Raw genomic sequence first — 24,274 nt, 5'->3', positions numbered from 1 at the left:
GGTTATGATTTGTATATAAGTTGTACATTTATGTAAATAAGTATCTTGGGGTATTCTTTTCATCTCGTTTCTCACTGTAATAAATTATCACTTTACCTAAATTAGACTGGTTTGTGTGAGATTTTTTCCAGTACACGTTCAGTGTTTTGATGTTGCACGCCTTATTCTCCCTAGACTTAAAAGGTTTGCAACAAAGTTTTTATTACTAAGTAACGCGTTACGGACATCACTGGTTGGGAGGAACATCTTGCAGCTGCCGCAACAATCCATCAGGGACGCTGGAAAACGTGGAAGGACAACATCTTCATCACTTTGAAGGGTTTTTAAACCAGTCATGATGTAAAATGGCATCTAAGGTGATCCATGACTTTCTGTCATTAAGTTTCTCAAGAAGATCCAGGCATTCTGTCAAAGTTTTCAGAAGACAGTTGATTAGTCATGTTTGTCCTCATAGACACTCATAAACAGATTTTGAGAAATGTAGTTCATGTAAGGTCATGTTACCATTAAATACACAGCATTTTTTGCTGTTACTATGATATTCTCTAGATGTCCATGAACATTTATTCATTGCTAAACATTCATTAGCCGCGTTTCCATTACACTTCAAATTGTGCAAATTGAAATTGCGAATTGAAAATACGACCAATGGAAACACGTCAATTTCCCATTTATCACAAAAAAGTTTTTCCGCTCGCATGAGGAGGTTTTTCAGGCAATTCGAAAAAGAAATATTTCGCAAAACTGCAATGGAAACAGTTTTTGCGCATTTACAGGACACCTGACGTAGACGACGCGGTGTGTTTGGACAGAATACGAGACAGAGTTCTTTATTAAATTCATATAAGTCAAAAGAATTACAGGAATAATGGATTCTAAACCTCAAATAAATGAGAAACACCCAGAAACTCCTCATATGTGCCGCTCTCAAGTATGATAAGGGTCGTTCCTCACAAACACACATACATCACCTTCTATTAATACTAATGTCTAGTGCAGTGGCTGGGATATAGTACATAAACCTACCAACGTCCGTTGCCTTGGTTTTTTTAATTATTTTACTTATCACGAGAGGAAAAAATGAAGGTGCATAACATCGGTTAATGGAAACGGCGTCATTTCGCAATCGTTTTTTGTCGACATTTAGAAAAGAAAAATCACAAAAGTTTTGCGCAAATCTGTAATGGAAACGTGCCTATTGTCAAACCGCTGTGTTTTACACTTTGCTCATCATTGACACTAATAATTTTACTGAGCTCTATATGTTTTTCAAGCAATGTTATTTCCATTTCGTTCTTGTTGTTGGCCTCACCTTTGGAAAGACGTGACCTTTGCCAAAACCAACGGCCTTTTCTTGGGACCAGCGCATCCAGCAGTATGCGTATGTCAGCCACGGCCCGCTCAGCGTACTTTCTGACCGCTGGGTTTAATATGGGTTCATCAGCACCTGTAAGAATACATTTCCAGTGTTTAGTAAAACATCATCAAACACATCAACAGTGAACGGTGTGCGAGAAGCCGACTCACGTCTTTCTTCAAGGATCAGTGCGTCTCCGAAGTCCGTCAGCTTGACTAGCAGGGTATTTGGGTTGATGAGAATTTTCTTCATGTGTGTGTTGCAATAAACACCATGATCCAGGCACTGCTGCAGCGCCACAACGAGCTCCCGAATGATGTGTTTCACTACGCATTCCGTCAGGGAACCTCGGTTTCGTTGGATGAACTCAAACAAGGTCATGCTGTGATGTGGATATTCAAGAACCAGGACGTCTTGATCTTCCATGACAAATATGTCATATAACTTTATGATATGTGTGCTAATTGGATGCTTTTGTAGCATCAACATTGCAGCTGCATCTCGACTCAAAGGTATTGGATACCCCGGCTAAAGAAAAGAGATAGGCAGAAAGTTAGTTGACTCCTAACTAATCTCTAATCTCCTAACTAAAGGCCCGGGATACTTCATTTTCCATCTCGCGAGCCTTTCAAAGTAAACTCTTGGGCTGCCCTGACTAAAGAGTAGTCATTCATTCAAGCCATTAGTTGATTAATCGCATGTTTATATCCATCTATAAATTACAGAAATGTCTGTCTGTCTGTTATTCGCATATCTCTCGAACCGTTAGTCCGATGGATTTCAAACTCGACAGGTGTCTTGCTACGGGCAGGAGTAAGTGCAGTGCCAAGTTTGACGTTGTATGGATTAGAAATGCAAAAGATATCGGTAAATAAATCGGTAAAAGAAGCACTTAGAAGGTTGTGACATAAAGGTTGTGACACATTCTGACATAAACACTCTGTCAGCTAAACATTAAGTCAGCTACACTGTTTACTTCTGAATATTATATTTTATTCACGGCCATCATTTGTAGTAGCCTATTCACAAACTGTTTGCTCAAGCGTAGCATTTCGGCGTTCACTGTGTAGCCTGCTCCCTGAATCGTCGCTTATTCATTTGTGGATGTTAACTGAATCTGTAAGTCAGCTTGACTGTTTACTTCTGTACATTATATCTATCTATAAATTACGGGAACGTCTTTGTGTGTGTGTGTGTGTGTTATTCGCATATCTCTCGAGCCGTTAGTCCGATGGATTTCACCACATACCACATACTTTGGGCTTAAAGAGTCAATTAAAAATGAAAGCAATGTACTTTACAATTGATGTTTCAAGGCTTTCAACTATATCTTATACCGTCTACATACAGGTTTATCAATTACCAAATTAGAATTTAATAAAACGATTCTTGGAGAATTTCAAGAAGAATAAAGTTGTCAACTTACCAATTTCACCAGCTTCTCAGGCCGGCTCTTCTTAATATAACTGATGATCACCTGCAAAATGAAGAAAATAGTTGCAAACGTAAGTAATCTGATCCATTTTTGTTTGTGCGCATGGTAATCTACAATCTTTACATTTCTGATGAAAACTGTAAACACTGATGTTTATGTCGGGACTGAAAGACTAAAGATAGAAGGAAACAAGAGGGGAAAAGTTTGAGCAACATACTCGTTTGATATCCGGGTTTCGAAATCCCAAATAATCACTGCGATCGCCTCTGGATTTCAGTTTCTTTACCACTTCATAAAGAGATTCAAACGATCCTGAAAAACACACGTTAGCATGTTAATATACAGCATGAGACTGAACTCCAGCAGCAAACACACCTGAGATCAGGTGAGGAACCGACAGGAGTAGAGATTAAACTAAAGCCAGAAGCATCAGGCAGAAATGGAGATGAATCAGAGTGATAATATCAGAGTGATAATAATAAACACTCACTGTCTGTCGGCCTGGACTCGAGAGGGGCGGATCTGGTGGCCTGGACTCGAACGGGGCGGGTCTGTCGGTCTGGACATGAGCGGGTCCATTGCCCTGGACTCGAGCGGGTCTGTCGGCCTGGACTCAAGCGGGTCTGTCGGCCTGAATTCGAGTGGGGCTGGTCTGTTGGCCTGGACTCGAGCAGGACTGTCGGCCTGGACTCGAGCGGGTCTGTCGGCCTGGTCTTGAACGGGTCTGTCGGCCTGGACTCGAGCAGGACTGTCGGCCTGGTCTTGAACGGGTCGGTCAGCTCGACACTGGGTGTGTGTGGAAGCGACGGCACAAAAGCACACACTTGGGTTTCGTTGGTTTGGAAGAGACATTTCCCAGCATTCCACACTCTCACGACACCAGCACGGAAACTCATGCATCTTGATTGCTTTTCTGCAAACAACAAAATTTATTAGAAACGTGTTTTATTAGCACAGATTACATGTTTTATGTTGCTAGTTCAAAACAAATGGGGGAATTTTTTTTTGAAAAAGGATATTTTATTCATGTTATTCTATGTCCTCTGTAGTGGACCCCAGGACTCAGTTGTTTAAAAATGATATAACGATTAAAAAACATATAACGTTACATTACTGTAAATCAAAGATTTGACAATGGATTATGTGGGAAGCCTTAGTACCTCCGACCGTGGCGATTAAATTAAAAAACGTACTCCCAGCAATGGTGAGATCTTGCCGGATCCCTACGCAATGCATGACGATCTTTGGATTGTGGATGACAAGAAGTGGCCAGCAATTGTATGGCCTGATATATATAATTATCTTATTCAGACACCAAGTGTGTATACAAGAGAAATGATTAGAGCGTACAAATCCCTTGATGCATACAACTACGTGCTATGTGGTCATGTGCAGCTCGTCAAATACTTTGATGCTGCACCAGATTTTTGCGTGTTGAGGTCAGATGTGCTCCCTAGTCAAAGGAAAGGCATTAAAGCCAAGCCTTATGCCTGGGTGTATGTCCATAAGGGCCTTGGTTACATCCTTATGGCTAACTGCAAATGCATGGCAGGGTACGTCTATCAAAATAGAAAAAAATGGCAAAACCATGCTTCCCCCTAGGAATGTTGAACATCAGGCACCCAGCACTGGCTCGGTTGGTACAATTGACCACGCAACAACTCCTTGGCATTTTGACTTAGTGACAACACCACCACTATGCTTCTAGCCTAAACCCTTTAGGCTACGAAGACCGCAGGTCTTTTTTGACCCAAGCAGTGATGACGTCACCGAGAAATCCATATATATGAGGGTAAAATGGCCATAAATGTCATTGCCATTCAGTAAAATGTATCAATGCACTGCATCTAATTTGCATATTTATGTGTTCTTGTTGACTTTTACTATCCCATGGATTTATCCCCCCCCCCCCCATCTGACAGGATCTTCATGGATTTGCTAAGGAATCTGGTTTGGCAAATTAGGGCAACATGTAATGATTTCGTAAACATTGTAAACATTTCGGTAAGTTGTAGCCTACTGTATCTTTCAACATACCAATCGTTCATTCGTGTTTATTTACTATTAACTAGTAGTAGTCAAGTCAGAGTAAGAGATGATCGGTTCACGTGCGCCAGCGATCTGTCACCACACATTTACAAGCGCCAAAACGGTATTTATTGTTTGAATTTCGCAATAAAATTAACAGAATTTGAGAGGTTCATATTTGTTTCATATCAAAAGTAACCAGCTCTGTCTGTGTCTGTGTCAGTGTCCTCTTCTTCGCGATTTTTCTCTGCGTGTGAAAAGTGTCAATTGCGTGTCACTTTGGCAGCCCTGTTGTGTGTGTGTGTGTGTGTGTGTGTGTGTGTGTGAATGCACCTGAGTTGTTCTCCCACGCGATTCTAGTTGGAGCAGGAGCTTCACACTCCTCTGCTGTGTTTCTCTCCTCAACAGCGCCACTCAGCGGCTCCTCCAACACTGCACTGCAGATCTCCTCATCCATCGGGAAGTGTTCAGACATCGTGCAGATCCTGGACTTTATCACTGTTTGACTAATAACTCTTGAGTTTGAGTTTCTACACTGTTTGACTAATAACTCTTGAGTCTGAGTTTCTACACTGTTTGACTAATAACTCTTGAGTCTGAGTTTCTACACTGTTTGACTAATAACTCTGAGTCTGGTAACCTGAACAACTCGGCCTGTGACGTCATATGGAACTCGCGCTGCCTGTGACATCACAGCGGCTGCTCTGGACGCGGCCGATCGATCGCTGCGAACACATTCACCCAAAAACAAAACAGTCATCATTTAATCACTCATTTAGTTCCAAAGATCGTCTTTGGAACACAAATGAAGATATTTTAAATTAAATCTGACAGATTTCCACGCAACAGAGTTAAAGAGTCTACTTTTTTTTTTTATCCGCTTACAGTGGTTATTGAGATCAACGTTGGCTATCATGTGGTGTTTTGCCTTGTTTCACGTTGTGGTTTTTTAGACATTCAATATTTTTCTTCTAGAGACATGTAACGTGATGCTTTTCTTTATTTTTATCATTACTTGACTGTTTGTTTTATTTATCTATCCTTATCTTGTTACACTTTTCTTTCTGATGAATAGGTGCACTTGTGGAAACTGCAGCACCATGCCCACTGAAAGAGAAAACCCCAAAGGTGGACATCATACATCACCTACCAGCAGTCACATCTTTCCTAGTCCATATAAGGAATTATTATTATTATTTTTTTTGTGTGTTTATATCGCAGGTTCTAAGAAGGATGAATCAGATACAGACGCCTCCCATGTGTATGATTCAGCATCTTGGATTAGACCCAGTGTGCTTTAACGTCTATTCTCTTCAAAATGCAAGAAACATTTATATGCAGGACTATGGACATCTGCCTATTGGAGCCAGTGAAAGGCACGTTTTATTCAGCAACTGTAAAAACACTAATTGAATTAAGATTATTGGCATTGCCAACCATATTCACCACAACAATAGGAAAACTAAGATGGTTGTTCAGTCTGATCACTGCATTTACACTAATAATTGCAACTTTACTAGTAGCCTACAATTGTATTGGATAAAAATAGAAGTTTATAACACACAGTACTATTCACACAAGTTCTTGCAAGCAGTAAAATTTGAAGAAACCTACAACTGAAATGAAAAAGTTTCTTTATTATGTCTTACAAAACATGCACACATAAAAAAAAAAAATAAAAAAAAAGTTTAACTTTGTACATCCTATTTACAGTGAATACAAGCACCTATCGTATAGGTGCTTTGTGAGTTGGTGCTGGGGACATCTGGGACACAAGATCAGGGTTGTCATTCCAGCATGTGTGGTGCTGCGTATCCGCCGTGAGCTCCCCGATTCAGATGGAGGATATACAGGCTTCAGGGTCCCGCTCGATCGAATCGTGACACATAGCGGGCTACAACGTCGTCCTTTGCTGGTGCTTCAAACTGGGAGCAGAGTGGGTCTGGGCATAGGTATCTGCTTGAGCTGACTGACGAAAGGTTCTGGGTCAGGAAACACCACATCAAAAACCAGGTGCATCAGCTCATCCACATAGTCTGAAGGCAAATACAAACAAAATAGCCCATTTATAAATTGTCATCTACATTCACTCTTAATTTAATATTTTTTTTGGGGGGTACAGCTTTACATGTATATGTAAATCTTATGTTCACAGATTAAGGTCAGATAGGTTTGAAAAGTCTGTTTATATGGTGTTTTACAAGTCCAAATCATTTTCATTGTACATCTGCATTTTATATTGTAATTTATCACGTTATTTTTATATATATTTTCTCTGTTTGATCAGTGTGCAATAATAAATCATTTATAAGTTAACTTACTGAATGTCGGGTCTTCTTTCAGTGGCTTCACTGTACATGTCCCTTCTCTTCCTTTTGGCCAGTACAGTTTCCCATCAGCCCGCCTTCGTGGACGGTCAGCGTTCTCGTTATAGTGCATCGCTGACAGGTAGAGTCTTTGGAAAGAGAAATTCACAAATGTCATCACTGTGTATTATGGATGTTGGGCCTCGATACTGAACATTTTCACAAACATTGAGACCCCTTATTATTTACCTGCACAGCATTCCCAAGAATGGAAACGGCTCACTTTTTGGAACAAATCGAATGAGCACTGATTGAAAAGCCTCCAGCGATGACGTTTGGTGATGGGGGCTTAGCTTTGACACGTCTTTCAGGACTCTCTTGCTCGTAAACAGCTTCTCCAACTTATAATGAACTGGTGTTCCTAATAGTTTGATGAAAAAAAAAATATATTGGACAACAACTTTGAGCAACTTTATGATAGTGGCCTACTTGGTCAAGATAAAACAATGGTTTTAGGTCAAGCTGTGTTCATACTTAGAAACCAATAAAGTATAACAGCTATGTATAGCTTTGAAAATTCAATCTTCAACCTTTTTTATTTTACAGGGTTCCCGCGGGGTCTTAAAAAGCCTTAAAAGCATTGAATTTATTAATGTGGAAATAATACCTTAAAAAGTCTTGAATTTTGATGTCTGGGTCTTAAAAATTGTGCTGTATGTAACTTCTCCGTATTGTATTTTTCCTCTAAAGTTTCATTTGTCAACCACGATTATTTTGATTAAATAACGTAGTATATATAAAGAGTGGCGGAACCAATAATTGAGAATGCAACGCAGCCCCGGGTCACAGTGCACAGGACTGTGAACACGTGATGCCTTCAACACAACACAAGTTAGCCTACAAAGCGGAGCTCGCTCGCGTGCTACCAGTAGCCCGGGGCTTGATATGAGGTCGCTCGCCAACAGGCAGTTCACATACCGCGTCTTTTTGCATGCTCAAGTTTATTAAAATGTGGGCAAGCGCAATTTTTTTCCGCCCACAGCCAGATGGACAACATCTTCCTTGTTGCTGTGGAGAGTGCGGTGTATGGTTGCTTAGCAACGACAGACGCCACAGGAAAATCAGACCAAATGTTATTAATAATATTAGATAAGCGGATGTGCATTGTAAATGTCAGTAATTAATCTTTTTTGACTCATTCTTTTTATAAAAAACAATATTTAAAGGCTGAAATATGTGAGGTTTATCTTTTTATAAAACCATTTTTGTAAAAACTTTATTTGAACTTGTACATATTAGTAGATAACATGTTGCAAGACACTAAATCTGGCCATCATTTTTAATAGTATTTTGATGTTTATGTAAACAAAACTTGCATATTGATAATTTTATTTGTTATTTGCGGGGTTTCGACAAACTCGGTAAATTGATTACATAATAATCGTGAAAATAAATGTTCATGCCATTTCATCTCTAGTTATGATCAACTAAAATCAGCTATAATTATGTGTTTTTAGAGTATATTATGCAAACTACAATTTTCTAAAATAATCTCTGAGCCTGTTCAATCTCTATTAGGCTATTAATATGCTGCTTCGTAATGTAAATAAATATGAGATGAAATATATTCTATTAGAGGGCAAGTTTGTTTTAGCCTATTTTCATTTTAGGCCTAAGGTTTTGGGCATTTGGCATGTTGTTGGGTGTGGGAGGTTACTAATGTGATTGCTTTGTCTGTAAATTAAATTAATGCTTTTTCAATTACTGAATTCATTGAAATAAAAATATTTTTTTCAGAATTCTTTTAATTTAATTTTTTTGGTTATGCCAAAAATTTCAATCTTTTTGGTCTTAAAATGTCTTAAAAAGGTCTTAAATTTGACTTACTGAAACCTGCAGGAACCCTGTTTTACAACAACACATATGGAAAATTATGTAGTTTTTAATTCATTAGTGTTGTTTGTAAAAACGGGACTCCCCAGAAGCTATATTTAGCTTATAAGAAGGGGGACCACGTACAAAATACATATATATTCAAAATGTATATATGATAAACCACTATACCATAATAATAATAATTTAAACAAGTGCTATACATTTGAACATAGCCACTATTTACAATCATTTGCAGAGATTTATGGACTTTGAAATATCATAGAATTTATCATTAAAGACAGACAGACCAGGTTAGATCCGCACATAAGCCGTATGGGGTCTTATTATAATGTAATAATAAACTTTGCTTTAGATGTCTTTTAAAATTGTTTATGAAAAGGTCATTTGGATTAGTGTGTGACAAGAATAAAATTACCTGCTTTCAACCATTTCTCCTTGTCCGTCGACACACGTGGAGCATGACAACAGACTGGGTACAGGGGGTCATCGTGGTTATGGATGTCCTGTAGGTGGTTTATCACAGACGACCACTTGGCGATCCTCTCTGGCCCAGAGGTCGATGAAGCCGCAATCCAGTAGATCTGGTTCTTTATCATCGGCAACCATTTGTTCACCTTTTCACAGTCCTTTGTTTTAGAAATGGCCTTCAATTTTTTGCCCATCCCTACGAATACATAGAAAACATACAATTATTGCCAGGGCAATTAAACCTAGGTCAACATTTGCCATAATGAATGAAATAAGTCAATGTCAAATACCTTTCTCAAAGTGCCATACATCATAGTACTGAGTTATTTTGGCATCAGTGAGGAATTTCTGTATCTGGGGGTGCCGATCCGATACGATGCAGTCCAACTTAATTCCAGACTCTGTGATGACTGCGAGGCTCCTCTTCAAACCTTCCTTTTCCATGTTCACGCTACCACCAACCTCGTTGCTCTATTACCAAATATGTATAGGAGTGGATTACATTTAATACATTAAGGCTAATACGGCAAAGGCATCTCAGAAGTGCTGTGATTTAGTCAGTTACCTGGACTAGCTGGATGTCGATGACTGTGTTGTTTTTCAAGTCCATCATGGTGTAGCTTCCAAACTTTGCACTATGTCCTGAACACATAATTGTAGAAAATCTAAATTAACGTTATTGATGAAAATAATGCACTAAACGGGCATTAATCCACTACTTTCGTGTATTAAGATTTAAAAAAAAAAAACACTTTCCTGGTGAATGAGCCCTCATATCGCCACCAAGAACAGCACTCCCGTCTGTACTCAGCTGTTGCAAGATGGCTGCCTGATCATTCTTCCACTTGTGAATCACAGCGGGCTCTATGAAGTTGCGGCAATGTGTTCGGAACTGTTTGTAGCTGTGCATCTGCAACTGCATGGCCTTGAAGACCTGTCATGAAAAAGAATAATTGAATTAAATTAAATAATTGAATTAAATGCTATTTGGGTTTTTACATGAAAAGACAACAATCCAGAAATGGTGGTGTATCCCTTTAAGCAAACTTCCTTTCAACAGGGCTGACTCAACTCTAGTCCACCAGACAATCCCACCGACTTTTGAAGTGTTGCTGCTATATAACAGTAAACTGAAATGATTTGGTCATGAGGAGACTATTGCAGGGTTCCTGCAGGTTTCAGTAAGTCACATTTAAGACCTTTTTAAGACATTTTAAGACCAAAAAGATTGAAATTTAAAGAATAACCAAAAAAAATTTAATTAAAAGAATTCTGAAAAAAATATTTTTATTTCAATGAATTCAGTAATTGAAAAAGCATTAATTTAATTTACAGACAAAGCAATCACATTAGTAACCTTCCACACCCAACAACATGCCAAATGCCCAAACCCTTAGGCCTAAAATGAAAATAGGCTAAAACAAACTTGCCCTCTAATAGGATATATTTCATCTCATATTTATTTACATTACGAAGCAGCATATTAATAGCCTAATAGAGATTGAACAGGCTCAGAGATTATTTTAGAAAATTGTAGTTTGCATAATATACTCTAAAAACACATAATTATAGCTGATTTTAGTTGATCATCATAACTAGAGATGAAATGGCATGAACATTTATTTTCACGATTATTATGAAATCAATTTACCGAGTTTGTCGAAACCCCGCAAATAACAAATAAAATGATCAATATGCAAGTTTTGTTTACATAAACATCAAAATACTATTAAAAATGATGGCCAGATTTAGTGTCTTGCAACATGTTATCTACTAATATGTACAAGTTCAAATAAAGTTTTTACAAAAATGGTTTTATAAAAAGATAAACCTCACATATTTCAGCCTTTAAATATTGTTTTATAAAAAGAATGAGTCAAAAAAGATGAATTACTGACATTTACAATGCACATCCGCTTATCTAATATTATTAATAACATTTAGTCTGATTTTCCTGTGGCGTCTGTCGTTGCTAAGCAACCATACACCGCAGTCTCCACAGCAACAAGGAAGATGTTGTCCTGCGGGCGGAAAAAAATTGCGCGTGCCCACATTTTAATAAACTTGAGCACGCAAAAAGACGCGGTATGTGAACTGCCTGTTGGCGAGCGACCTCATATCAAGCCCCGGGCTACTGGTAGCACGCGAGCGAGCTCCGCTTTGTAGGCTAACTTGTGTTGTGTTGAAGCAGAGCCCGTCTACGGAGAGCCTGTCCACTCCCTATTAAGCCCTGTTGTACCGAATTTTGGTTGTAGTACCACCAGAGTTCCACTGGGGGCGCTCGCCATGAGTGCAAAATGAATGGGAGTCAATGGGGCTAGACGGCTAAATTTGTCTCTTTCACCCGATTGCCGTTGAGAAATCTCAGATGTGATTGTAGATTTTGCAAGTTCAACATGGGTTTTAGGTCGAAAGTTGAATGAACGAGTACTTATGTCGTTTTGATTTCTTACAGGTTGAGTTGTTGTTGCCCATAACACGCTAGCATTCTGCTAATGACGTCAGCATTCTGACGTCATTGACATTTTGAAAGACTTTTTTAAAGCAAATAAGTGACTCTAAAAAATCTAACACCCAGCAATGTGTAATTTCTTTGCATCTCCTTTCGAATACAACATTCAAATTACTAGACAAAAAATTATATCCTGAGAAAAGTGGATTTTGAGGGGTATACCGCCATTGACCTCCATTCATACTGCACTCGTCCTGTGAGCGCCCTCATATGGAATCAGAGTGGAACTGCAACCAGTTCAGAAGCCGGAAGTGTAGTGAGAGTGAAACTTCTCGCCATATTAGACATTCTCTGGTTGAAGGCATCATGTGTTCACAGTCCTGTGCACTGTGACCCGGGGCTGCGTTGCACTCTCAATTATTGGTTCCGCCACTCTTTATATATACTACGTTATTTAATCAAAATAATCGTGGTTGACAAATGAAACTTTAGAGGAAAAATACAATACGGAGAAGTTACATACAGCACAATTTTTAAGACCCAGACATCAAAATTCAAGACTTTTTAAGGTATTATTTCCACATTAATAAATTCAATGCTTTTAAGGCTTTTTAAGACCCCGCGGGAACCCTGTATTGGAGAGCTTCAGAAAGACCAATTGAAACCAAATAAGGTGTGTTGCTGCTGGTAATAATCAAATATATAAAGGATAGTGTGCGTTGAGGACTCAGGGGGTATTAATCACTGCACCGTGCAACATCAAGTGGATGAACCCCCAACCTCAGCCATTGCCAAAATTAATCGTTTTTGAAGCTATAACAACAATATTAGACAAACTCCTTGGACATACCTTCTGTATATTGAAGAAAGAAGCACCAGACACGTAGATGGCTGTAGAAAGCTGTAAATTCCCCGCTGGTGTGGAGTGTCCAATAACTGGCTGACTCTTCCACCGTCGTTGGTACTGGCAATGTGGACATCTCTGCCAAACTGCCATGAATGTACCGCTCAGTCTTGTCTGGACCTCACAAACTTGCGTACACACTGGGCACTTCTCAAAAAGCTCCATGAGGCATTCTTCAAAGACCAACAGCTTTCTCATTTTGGGAATGGCCGAAGACTTGTCAGGAGAGGGGCTGGTGTCTTCCCTACATTGACAGAGTGAAAACAGTCACATGCAAGCACAATGTATAAATGCAGGTTTATATATAGAAGACCAAGTCAAATGAGAAGGGAATACAAAGCATTCCAACTTTTAGCAGTTGTTGGCATACAGACAACTGTCCCTTGTTGATAATCAAATACATCAGTACTCGCATAAGGTTTAACATGATATATATTTAAAAACAGCAAGTGAAATAGGACAAAAACAGGTTGAATAGTAATTGGGCAAGTTTTCTTGAATCAGAGTAACTTACAATGTGTCCATTGATTCAGTTAACACATTAATGTTATACGTGGAGTCATCTGCTTGTGGTGCCACAAAAGAGGAGCTAGCCTCTGCAGTACTGGCCTCATCTTCATCTTCCTCCCTCTTCATTCGTGGCTTTGTTGGTGTTGACCAGGGATGGACAGGATGGACTGTAGATGGTGATCTGCAGAGGCCTACATCAGTAGTGGTCTTGACTGTTGTCTGGGTTCCTTTTATGCAGAGAAACAGATAGACATGACAACAACACAAGCAAAAAAGGCAATTAGATGTATACGTCTTCCATGAATAATATGACATGCCTTGTCATTTTGTAGTTTCAAAAACAAAAGTTTAAAGTCTACATACCTTTACTTCGGAAGTGTGGTTGCAAAGTTTTAAATGACAGTTGCGTTCCAGTTGATGCCGGCACCACGGGTTCTGTCTGACAGCCAACATCTCTAACTTTTGATGCAATGACAGTACTGGTACCAGACACTGCACGAGATGTGCTAGCCTAATAATGGCATAATGAAAAGAAAAAAACCCAATTAAAATTCAAAGCAAAAAAAAATTTAAATTATGAGTGATATGCAACAAAATGTGTTTCACTACTGCAAGTGGTACAAAGACATAGACAAAATACTGCAATAGCTCAATAAATGTGACAGTACTTATTGTTAGTGAAATTGTAATCACAACGAATTCAAAAAGGAAAAATACACCATTGCCAGATAAACTCTTACAGAAGCCCCACTAACTGAAAGCTATTTTCAGACTGCATGTTTTGCATGAGTTTGGCTAATAATGTTTTGTGGTATATTGTTTTCATAATTGCATTTAGCAAACAGTTTTAGGCACTGAGCATGGACTCCTGTACCGTCACTACTGTAGTGGAAAACAAAGTGGAAAGATGTGGCTAGCAAAAACACAGCCTTACCGTTTCAATTGCAGGCAAGTTTCTGATTGTTGGAATGGCCCCTTTTTCCAAACGGAGCTTCGATGCCAACTTCGCCTGATATTGCCCCAAATTAGTGAAGGATACCGGCGTAAAATGTTTAGCACAGACACCTAAGCCAGGGGAAAGGGTTGTAGGAACCGCGTCATTAAAAATGAATTTCCTCCACTGGTCCCTGATAGCTTGGTCCGTTCTTGGGAGTGAAAAAACATTTCCATGTTGATTCCGGCAGCCAACAACAGAGCAACTCACGTGTGCAGCACGTTTCTGCATCTTTCACGGGTAGCGATTCTAGCGAACTTTTTTTTCCCAGGATGGTAGGGGAAGACTCATTAATATTCATTAGGGAAGTCATCCCTGATTGGTCTTAACCCCAGTGACGGATAGGTTAAGGGGCGGGGTTAGGGTAGGTCATCAGACCAATCAGGGATGACTTCCATAATGAACATGAGGCGCGGGCGCTCGACTGAATGAGAGGGGGAGAGGGGGCTTCCTGCAGCATAGGTCTGCGGTGTCCATATAATATATGGTATATCCTGCGCCGACTTGACGTCAAGTCGGCGCAGAAATTAACATCACGTATTTGAGTGCGCGTGCACGTGGGCTGGTTGACGAACCCAGGGGTAAACAAACGCTTCACTTTTAAATATCGGCTTCCCGGCCAGTGTATAATCGTTAGGCAATCATAACATACATTTTTTCTCGTGGAAAAGTGAAAATTACAGGTCATGACTCCTTTAAAATATTAAAACATACTTACAGGCTGTGTCTGTGAGTCAGAATAAGCGCCAGAATGTACTTACAAAGATGGAATTGCCCCACTTTTCAGAATCAGCTTTGTGCAGACAGTCTTGTACTCTCTCAGGGTCTGGAAACTGTCCTCCGAAAAATGCGCAGCACACTTCTGGAACAGTGTTGTAAATAAAGCTTAAACACTGTTTTCTAATTGCGACCTCTTTTGGAAGGCCAAACAAAGTCGTTTGGCTTTTGCGATGAAAAACACAGCGTCTCCACGACATGGCGGCGCCGACGGCAACAACAATACAGAGAGAATAAGAGTTACGCCTTCTTTTTTTGTGTGTACATTTGGGCGGTGTTATGAAACTCCACATAATGACGTAGAGATGTGGGGGCATGTTTGAATGAAGTGTTTTAGGAAGGCGCATTATATGAACCCCTTTAAATTTGCTTTGATATCCTAGTAAATGTATGACTATGGTGGCTGGTGTCTCTATTTTCTCGTTCCGTGTAATAGAATCGCCAATTACAAATTGGCTTTGCAGATTATTTGGACATCTTCAAAATTGTCGCTGTTGAGAGTCAGTTAAAAGAAATGCAATCCTTTACATTGAATGGGACATTTATAGAAACGAAAGCAATCCCCTCTAAAGAGAATCAGAACACATAGATATTACATAAAAAGAGTAATATCTACTCTTAACAGAAATTAACAGAACAAAAGTAAAAGAAGTTTCTAGAGAAATTGACCTCAATCTCAAATTTGAATGAATAGGTATAAGATTGGCCGCTTGTGGACATGAGCAATGGAGAAGAGATATATAAATGTCAGATCTTATGTTATCTCATCACTCCGGCGAACAGGAAGGGGTCCAGAGCAAATTACAATGTCTGACATCATACGTGCGAAATTCACATACCTCTTTAATTTTAAGTTAATTTTAGTGATCTCCGTCTGTCAAAAAGTGAATAATACTCTTAAAGAATTTACGATTAGCATTAGCCAGCACTTTTAAATTTGCTTTGATGTCAGGCGCTCTGGCTCCCGGCAAACATGTGACTATGGTGGCTGGTGTCTCTATTTTCACGTTCCATGTAATAGAATCGCCAATAACTAGGGCACACTCAACAGGATTCCCAGTGGGTGTTTCACTGAGAGGGGAGAACCTGTTTGATGTTGTAATTGGGACGGAAGAGCGGTGTCTTGTCCCACTGTCACGTTTTGGGTTTTGTTTCTCTGTTTCTTGTCATTGTCATGTTTCTGTATTCAATACAATTCAGTATTGATTGTTTCTTGTTCTTGTTCTGAGTTTCCAGTTTCATGCCTCGTCATGCCTTTGTTTTATGTTTGATACATTCTTTCTTTCCTTTCAATGTATTAACAATTACATGTTTAACTTTACAAAACAACAAATACTTGTTTCTTTGTAAAACAACACATTCCATTAAAGACCATTACATTTCAATAAAGGCTTTTCAGAAGTAATTTTTTTGTCTGAAGTTCATTAGAATCAAATCACAATACATTGACCTGCTACTGTGTTTTCACATCATCATAAACATTAATTCCATTTTCACACTGCCACAGAAATAAATCTAGCATTTGGCTTCACACTAACCTCATATTTTACATGTAAGTCTCCATTTTGGCTCTAGTGCATACATACACCGCCATTTTGGCTCAAGATAACTCCAGTAGCAAATGTACATTTAACTCGCTTAAATGGGTGGTATAATGCCCTTTTCACAAGATGTAAAATAAGTCTTTAATGTCCCCAGAGTGTGTATGTGAAGTTTAGCTCAAAATACCCCACAGATATTTTTATATAGCATGTTAAAATTGTCAATTTTTGTGGGTGAGCAAAAACGCACCGTTTTGTGTCTGTTCCTTTAAATGCAAATGAGCTGTTGCTCGAGGCACAGAGGGCGGAGCTACAACAGCCTGCACTCACACAGACATGCACTGAGAACTTTTAGCCTTTTATGTTCAAACCAGATTCAGACAAAGATGGAGAGACTCAAGAAGAAGTGACAACATGTAGAATGCAACAGGATGTTTCTGAATGGTTATTTGATTAATTTATGTAGCTTATGTGTAGTTACCTTCTTGTTATTGATTAGCATATTCTGTCTTGATAATCTATAAATCGTGTTCAGGGGGCGGGGTTTATGTAAATTTTAGGGTTGGTGATGTCACTAACCCGGGAGGAATGTGGTGTAGTCTCTACCAGCCGTTTGTTGTAGTCCTTAAAAAGTGATTTCTTTAAAAGAAAATATCTCCTTTTGCTTTGAACTTTGAGCGTTGTAACTTTGCAGATGTTGTTTATGCTCAAGCAGCAACATTACACACTAACTACAGTTAGAAAAGTGAAATCATAATCAACCACCCCTTTAAAATTTTGTATAGTACATAAATGCCTTTGACATTCATTTCTTCTTTGTCGTGGGTAAAGAAAATGTGTTGCTGTTATTATTGTCTCCTGTCGAGTGCGTTTTTTTCGGGTCGGGCCGATTTTCAGCTTTATCGTGTGTCGTTTGTCGTGCAGTGTACAGGGGGAAACGAGAGGCGATTAACCTCTCCTGACAGGCAATCGGATGGTCGGATGGATTTCTGACATGTCCGAAATTTTGGTCGCCTCTCGTGAGGTTATCGCACTGTTGAAGCAGAGCTACGAACCGATTGCCCTAAACCCTCACTGCGCCTGCGCGAAAACAGAAGTTTAACCATTTCATCTTTAATGCAGCAAGAAATGCATGGCCTGGGAGGATTTAGCCTCCTGGTGCCTCTCAGGAACCTGACAATCAGGTCGTGCTTTCCCAGTAACCCATGATCACTGCAACGTGATGTGCCGCGATGTCAACATACACTTTCAAGGTGAAGGGGGACAGCCTCTGCTCCAGCCTTTCTTGCCGAAAGGAAAGCACAGAACTGACCGGGCATCTCCGGGGGTCTTCCAGGCAACAACATGCCTGGACACTTGTTCTAAGGGGACTCCTGCCCGGAGAAAGGCAAGGTCTGACCAAGAACTGAAAGTTTGAGGACAGATCGGTGTGATGGTCTCATATGCACCAAACCGAGTGGTGTTACCCTGGCTGCGGATGCCATGTACCCCAGGAGCCTATGAATTTTTTTTTTAAATATGAGCGTATGAACGTATTCAGGCAGTTCAGCGCTGACTATGTGCGCTCGTTTGTGAGATGCACTGTCATATTGAATGAGTCTTAACTCCATACCGAGAAAAGAGATGCTCTGCACAGGGGAGAGCTTGGTCTTCTTCCAGTTGACTCAAAACCCCAGATGGCTGAGGTGCCTGAGCACCAGGTCTCTGTGTCCGCACAACAGATCTCGAGAGTGAGATAGAATGAGACATTCGTCGAGATAGTTGAGAATACGAACGGCCACTTCCCTGAACGGGGCAAGGGCAGCCTCCGTGACTTTGGTAAAGATGCGGGAAGGATCTTGTTTTTGTGCACAAACCAAAGAAACGGTCTGTCAAGCAGAACCGAGACGTGGAAGTACGTGTCCTTCAGGTTGATCGCAGCAAACCAATCTTGGGGGCGAACGAATGTGAGAATGTATTTCTGCGTTAACATCTTGAACAGGAGCTTGTGAAAGGCCCGGTTCAAGACTTGCAGATCCAAGATCTGCGTAACCCACCGCCTTTCTTGGGTGCGATGAAGTAAGGGCTGTAAAACCACGACTTCATCTCGGTTGGAGGAACAGGATCTATTGCGTCTTACTAAGAGGACTGCAATCTCCGCTCGCAGAACAGGGGTGTCATTGCCTGCTATCGAGGTAAATAGGACATCGCTGAACCTGGGGGGAAACCCGGCGAACTGAAGTCTTGGCGTAACCGAGTCTGATTGTCCGAATGAGCCAGCAGCACAGGCTGGGAAGCGTTAGCCAGGCTCCCAAGCTCCACGCGAGCGGCACCAGATGGACAACCTACGTACCCCGTTTTAAACCGACGTACAACGTAGACTGTTTTAAATGGAGCAAAAGATTCTCCGCCCGGCCCTTCTCTTTGGAAGAAGTGGTTCAATCACCTCCTCCTGGTTCAGAGCTGCTCCCTCCAACTCTGAGTCGCCTGTCTCAGGGCTGCTTTGATGGACGTTTGGAGGGTATAGACCTTATGCACCAGAGAAACGAAGGCGCCGCCATCTTTAGAATATTGTCTTTTAACTTCCGTTTTGCGGTCGCTCTGTATATTTCTATGGCATTGCTGTCCAGGAGTAATTCGCTTTTGAAGTGGATTTACTTAATGTAAAGTTAACGAAAGTTATCATGAGGACTGTAATGTTTAAAGCAGATGACAAAACAAATGTCAGTCGACCAGGAAGATTTTAAATCGAGCCGTTCATTAATAAACCCGCAAAATCGCTGTGAAAATACAGGCCGGAAGTCAAAAGACAACGAGCGCAGCGCTGAAAAGGGGCGGGGCAACATAAGGTCTATAGCAGTGGCCTGAGGGACGGGCTGCGTCGCCTTCTTGCGGGGGGCTCTGTGTTGCGGCGTGACATCGACCCCGATTCAGAACTACCCTTGTGCAGTTCTTTGAGTGCTTTAGCCTGATGTACTTGCAGAATGGCCAGCGCATGCAGGGCGGAGGCTGCCTGTCTAGCAGCGCAGTAAGCCTTAGCAGCCAGGGCTGGCGTTAGATTACAGGCCTTGGACAGGAGCCTTGGATGGTTCCTACAGGTGGTGGCAATTTGCGGGCACAAGTGCACCGCAATAGCATGCTCCACCTGTGGAATCTCCATGCACCTCCTGACGGCCTCGCCATCGATGGAAGTGCGAGTGGAGGAGGCTGTGAAGCGGCTTCAGGTGCCTTCTACGACTTCTGGATCTCCTCATGCACCTCTGGGAAGAAAGGTACTGGGTAAGGATGTGAAACACTCATACTAGCCTAATTTTATATCATGCTCGGTTTTATTAAAACATAAAAACATCTGTGTGTTGTACATATATATAAATTTAGCATTGAAAGGTTGCCTCCCAGTCTATAGTTCATATTTCAACATGTTTCTGTCTATTTCATACATTTTAGTCTGTCACCAGTTTAACTAGTAGCTACAATGTGAAGTTTATGCAACAATAACACGCTTACTATTATGAGTGTGAATTTCTTACCTTAAAAATCTTTCTTATCTTCAAACCGCGTTCTTCTAATTCTTCTGAGGTAAATCCACGGTAAACAGCACAAACACACAAACACAACGTGTCTTCCAAACTCGATGATAAGCAGAGGACTGATGAAGTCTGATTCTTTGTTTTGAGGTGATGAGGGCGTTTACAGGTTTGCGTTCCTTCACGTGGACGATTTGCATGTCAATTGCTCGTGCGTGCGTGGGTGTGGTCACATTAGAGATAATGAGGACGTGCTTGAGAAACTGTACCTCTCGTTGCTTTCATACGGATTACTTATACAGAGAATATTTGTTTTTGATATGATTTACATCATTTAAAAATAGAGACTTCAAGCTTTGTAAAAACATATGTCTCATGTCTGTGTGGCAAGTTATAGTTCATTTTCTGTCGCGTTTCAGAATGAACTTCACATTGAGAGAGACGGTAGAACGTGCATCATGTTTATTTTCTTTACTTTATGAAAAACAACATTTAGTTTTTATTATGAGTGTACACAAATAAAAGAAGACATTTAACAGTTTTGAATGGTGTATAAATTGGCTGTAGCGACGGAGTTATTTGAGTCTCTTTTGCACTGATAAGAAAAAAAGCGAGGTGGGGGTTAAGTCAACTGATCACTTTTTACAGTGAGAGACCAGGAAACGACCATATCTAGAAACACACGGACAGAAAGGCTTCTTTAAAAATAAGGAGTGGTTTAGCATGCAAATTCCACAGCATGCGAATTTCATTGGCTGTTTTTCTAAAACTCAGAGGTGATTGGGGCTCCCAAGTGAGACCCTATTTGTCAGTCGACATAACGTCGAACATGACTGACAGGAAGGGAACATTAATTATCCTTGCTACACTGACGATCTCCAACTTTATCTCCCAATTAAACCAGGAATTAATTTTCATTTGATCATCTCTTTAAACTACATTAGGAGCAGATTTAGCAGTGTGTTGGTAATTTTGCATTTCATCATCTCTTTTCATGCATTGATGCATGCAACAAATAATTTCCTACAACTGAATGAAAATAAAACTGTGCTTCTGCTAGATCATGCCATTAATACCAACTCCATTAAAAGACAGTTAGTCTCCTTAAGTAACAACAACCCACACAATCATGCAAAAAATCTTCCCTCGTAAAGAGTAGTTTTTTTCCAACTTTGATCTGTAGCAAAAGCAAAGCACTTCCTAATAAGTACTTTCTAGTAAGGACATTGAAATCATGATTCATGCACTAATTTCTCACCGACTGGATTACTGCAACTCTTTGTGTGTTTGCCTACCTCGATCCACCCCGTCTCGGTTACAGATGCTTCGAAATGCAGCAGCCAGACTGGACCCAAGAAAAGGGATCATACATATTTCTCGTGTCCTTGCCTCATTGCACTGGCTCCCGATAAAATTTAGAGTTGACTTTAAGATTCTTCTTTTTGTGTACAAGGCACTGCACAAAATGACCCCAGACAATATTTGCGATTTCATTCAGCCATATACAGCCTCTGGGTCATTAAGATGTAATCAATTTCTTTGATCTGTCCCACCCTAACCCTAAACCAAAAAGTGATCACTTGATGCTTTTAAAGGCTTATTTTTACTCCCCAGCGTTCGAGTGATGCTGTGTATGCTTGAATAGTGTGTTTTCTATGCATGTATGTACATACGTATATATATATATATATATATATATATAAATTCCTCATATTTCTCACTGTAAATAACTTTGGATCAACTATGGTTGTTAAATTGTGCTCTATAAATAGTTATTTATACTAGGGTGTTGTGGGTGGTTGCTAAGCAGTTGCTAAGGTGTTCTGGGTGGTTGCTATGGCATTGCTAGGGTTTTCTGGGTGGTTGCTAGGGTGTTCTAAGAGGTTGCTAGGGTGTTGTGGGTGGTTGCTAGCCAGTTGCTTAGGTGTTCTGGGTGGATGCTAGGGTATTTTGGGTGGTTACTCGAGCGTTTCTAGACGGTTGCTAGGGTGTTCTGGGTGGTTGCTAGGGTATTTTGGGTGGTTACTCGAGCGTTTCTAGACGGTTGCTAGGGTGTTCTGGGTGGTTGCTAGGGTATTTTGGGTGGTTACTTGAGCGTTTCTAGACGGTTGCTAGGGTGTTCAGGGCAGTTGCTAAGGTATTTTTGGTGGTCGCTATGGTGTCACTAGGTGGTTGGTAGTTGTCACAGATGGTTACTATGGAGTTTTTATAGAGTTCTTAAAATCTTTAGTACCGAGTGCCTTTAGTACAGCACTCGGCCTGGGCCTCGTGCCTATTGCCGAATCACAGCCGTGCAGATATACAGCGATATCGCAAGGCTACGAGTGTGATATTGCTCATTTAAAATGTATTTATTGGTTTAGGGTGGTTGCTAGGGAGCTCTTAGTGGTTGCTAGGGTGTGGCTATGAAGATTTTAGGCCATTACTTATTGGCTGCTTGATAATATAAATCCTCTGAGGGAGAGAACATCGTACATCCGATCGCTGGTCGATTTGACGCCTCACTCATGGGTCGATGACAAACGGTGCAGGAGTTGCGCACCAAACTTTTGTGTGGAAAAATAAGAATAATATGAATGAGCAATAACAATAGTGATGCCTTGCCTTTGGCAAGCACTACTAATTATATCAAATAAGTATCAATCAGAGGTGGACAGAGTACACAACTTCCTTACTTGAGTGAAAGTTCAGATACTACAGGTAAAATATTGGCTGTTCCCTCAAATACTGCCCTATTTAAAGTTTTTGGGGGGTTTTAGTATGAATATGTTAGCCTTACTGTTAGCTATAAGCTAGTGTGCTCCAAAACAATGACAAAATGTCACATTTAGAAAAAGACCAAACCCAACGTTGAAAATGAAAATCAGGTTGATGTCAGAATCCAACGCCAGATTGACATTAATCTCCAATGTTGGACAGATGTTGTGTTGTGGTTGAAAACGAAAATTGGGTTGACGTCAGAAACCAACATCAGTCGCGTTTCAACGTCAACCCGACTTTCGTTTCCAACCAAAGTGCAACCCCTGCGGGTCCCTGCAACCAAAATCATCCTCTGACTGACGTTACTACTTTTTACTCAAGGACAGTGACAGAATTGTAGTGGAGTAAAAAGTACGATATTTGTCTTTCAAATGTAGTGAAGTTAAAGTAAAAGGTTTCCAGAAAAAATAATACTCAAGTACAGATACTCAAAAAGTGTACTTAAGTACAGTACTCAAGTAAATGTACTTTGTTACTGTCCACCTCTGTAAGTAATGAATAGCAAACTGGCTGTCCGATTGACGCTGGAGTCTGTGTGCTTTCAGTTGGTCCTAAATTTTATCATAGAATGTGAACTTGATGAATCATGATTTCTGAGTGAAAACATTTTATACAGAGTTTAGCAAATATGTGCATGTGTCTGACAGTCACTTGTCGCCACCATCTGGTGAAATGATTTAACCTGAAGAAAGAGCTGAGCTGACTGAAAGCTTGAGTGGTGCTGGTGTGTAGTTGTGCTGGTGTGTAGTGGTGTTTGGTGCACACACACAGAGCAGAGACGTGTAGACAGAAAGCACAGCTTTATTGAGTGCACTGGTCGAGCACAGCCGAGCGCTGGCGATGATGGGACGGGGCTGTTATTAAGGCATCACACACAGCATGCACATACAGTCACATGAACATTATATTGCTCTAAAGACTGCTCAACATGGAAAATGTACAAAACGGAAAAATAGGTTTTTGCACTGATGAAAAATACTTGTCTTTTTTTTTTCTCCTTCTATAAAGATTTCCAATACAAGAAAATAAATATAGCAAAAAAAAAAAAGAAAAAAAAAAAAAGAAAGTAAAATAATTTAAAATAGCTCTTTTTTTTGTTGTATATGTTCAATAGTTCTCTCTGCTATTAACAAATGGCACAACATTCTTTGAAACAAAGAACATAGAAGGATAAACTCCTGCAACATTCATTTCATCGTATCGTAACCGAGTCGAGCGATAGATGTACGGGACACGAGTGAACCTTAATACACTAAAGCCTGCTAGTGCTTCACCTCTCCTGCGCTTCATTCATTTGAGATTTTTTATTACCAGTAAACAAGTCAGGAGAGAGTTAGTTC

At 40.3% G+C, this 24,274-nt stretch overlaps 1 protein-coding gene and 1 long non-coding RNA gene across 2 annotated transcripts in view; one reads left to right on the top strand and one right to left on the bottom strand.

The window, feature by feature from the left end:
• Positions 1–24,274, top strand: part of LOC311276886 — a 374,569-nt gene that overhangs the window by 147,351 nt on the left and 202,944 nt on the right. The window lies entirely within an intron of this gene.
• LOC311276873 (uncharacterized protein) lies at positions 6,439–14,696 on the bottom strand. Its single transcript, XM_084386869.1, has 11 exons — positions 14,291–14,696; positions 13,720–13,867; positions 13,361–13,583; positions 12,793–13,090; positions 10,250–10,424; positions 10,056–10,135; positions 9,781–9,961; positions 9,438–9,686; positions 7,376–7,547; positions 7,142–7,275; positions 6,439–6,856 (listed from the first exon to the last, which is right to left on the bottom strand). The coding sequence occupies exons 1-11, from the start codon at positions 14,579–14,581 to the stop codon at positions 6,741–6,743; spliced, it is 2,067 nt and encodes a 688-aa protein (XP_084242995.1). The 5' UTR covers positions 14,582–14,696; the 3' UTR covers positions 6,439–6,740.

Source organism: Rutilus rutilus (assembly GCF_951802725.1).
Source record: "Rutilus rutilus genome assembly, chromosome: 18".
In the NCBI taxonomy this organism is placed as follows: domain Eukaryota; kingdom Metazoa; phylum Chordata; class Actinopteri; order Cypriniformes; family Leuciscidae; genus Rutilus; species Rutilus rutilus.
Note: the sequence above shows the minus strand (reverse complement) of the source record. Positions and strands in the feature narration are given on the sequence as shown.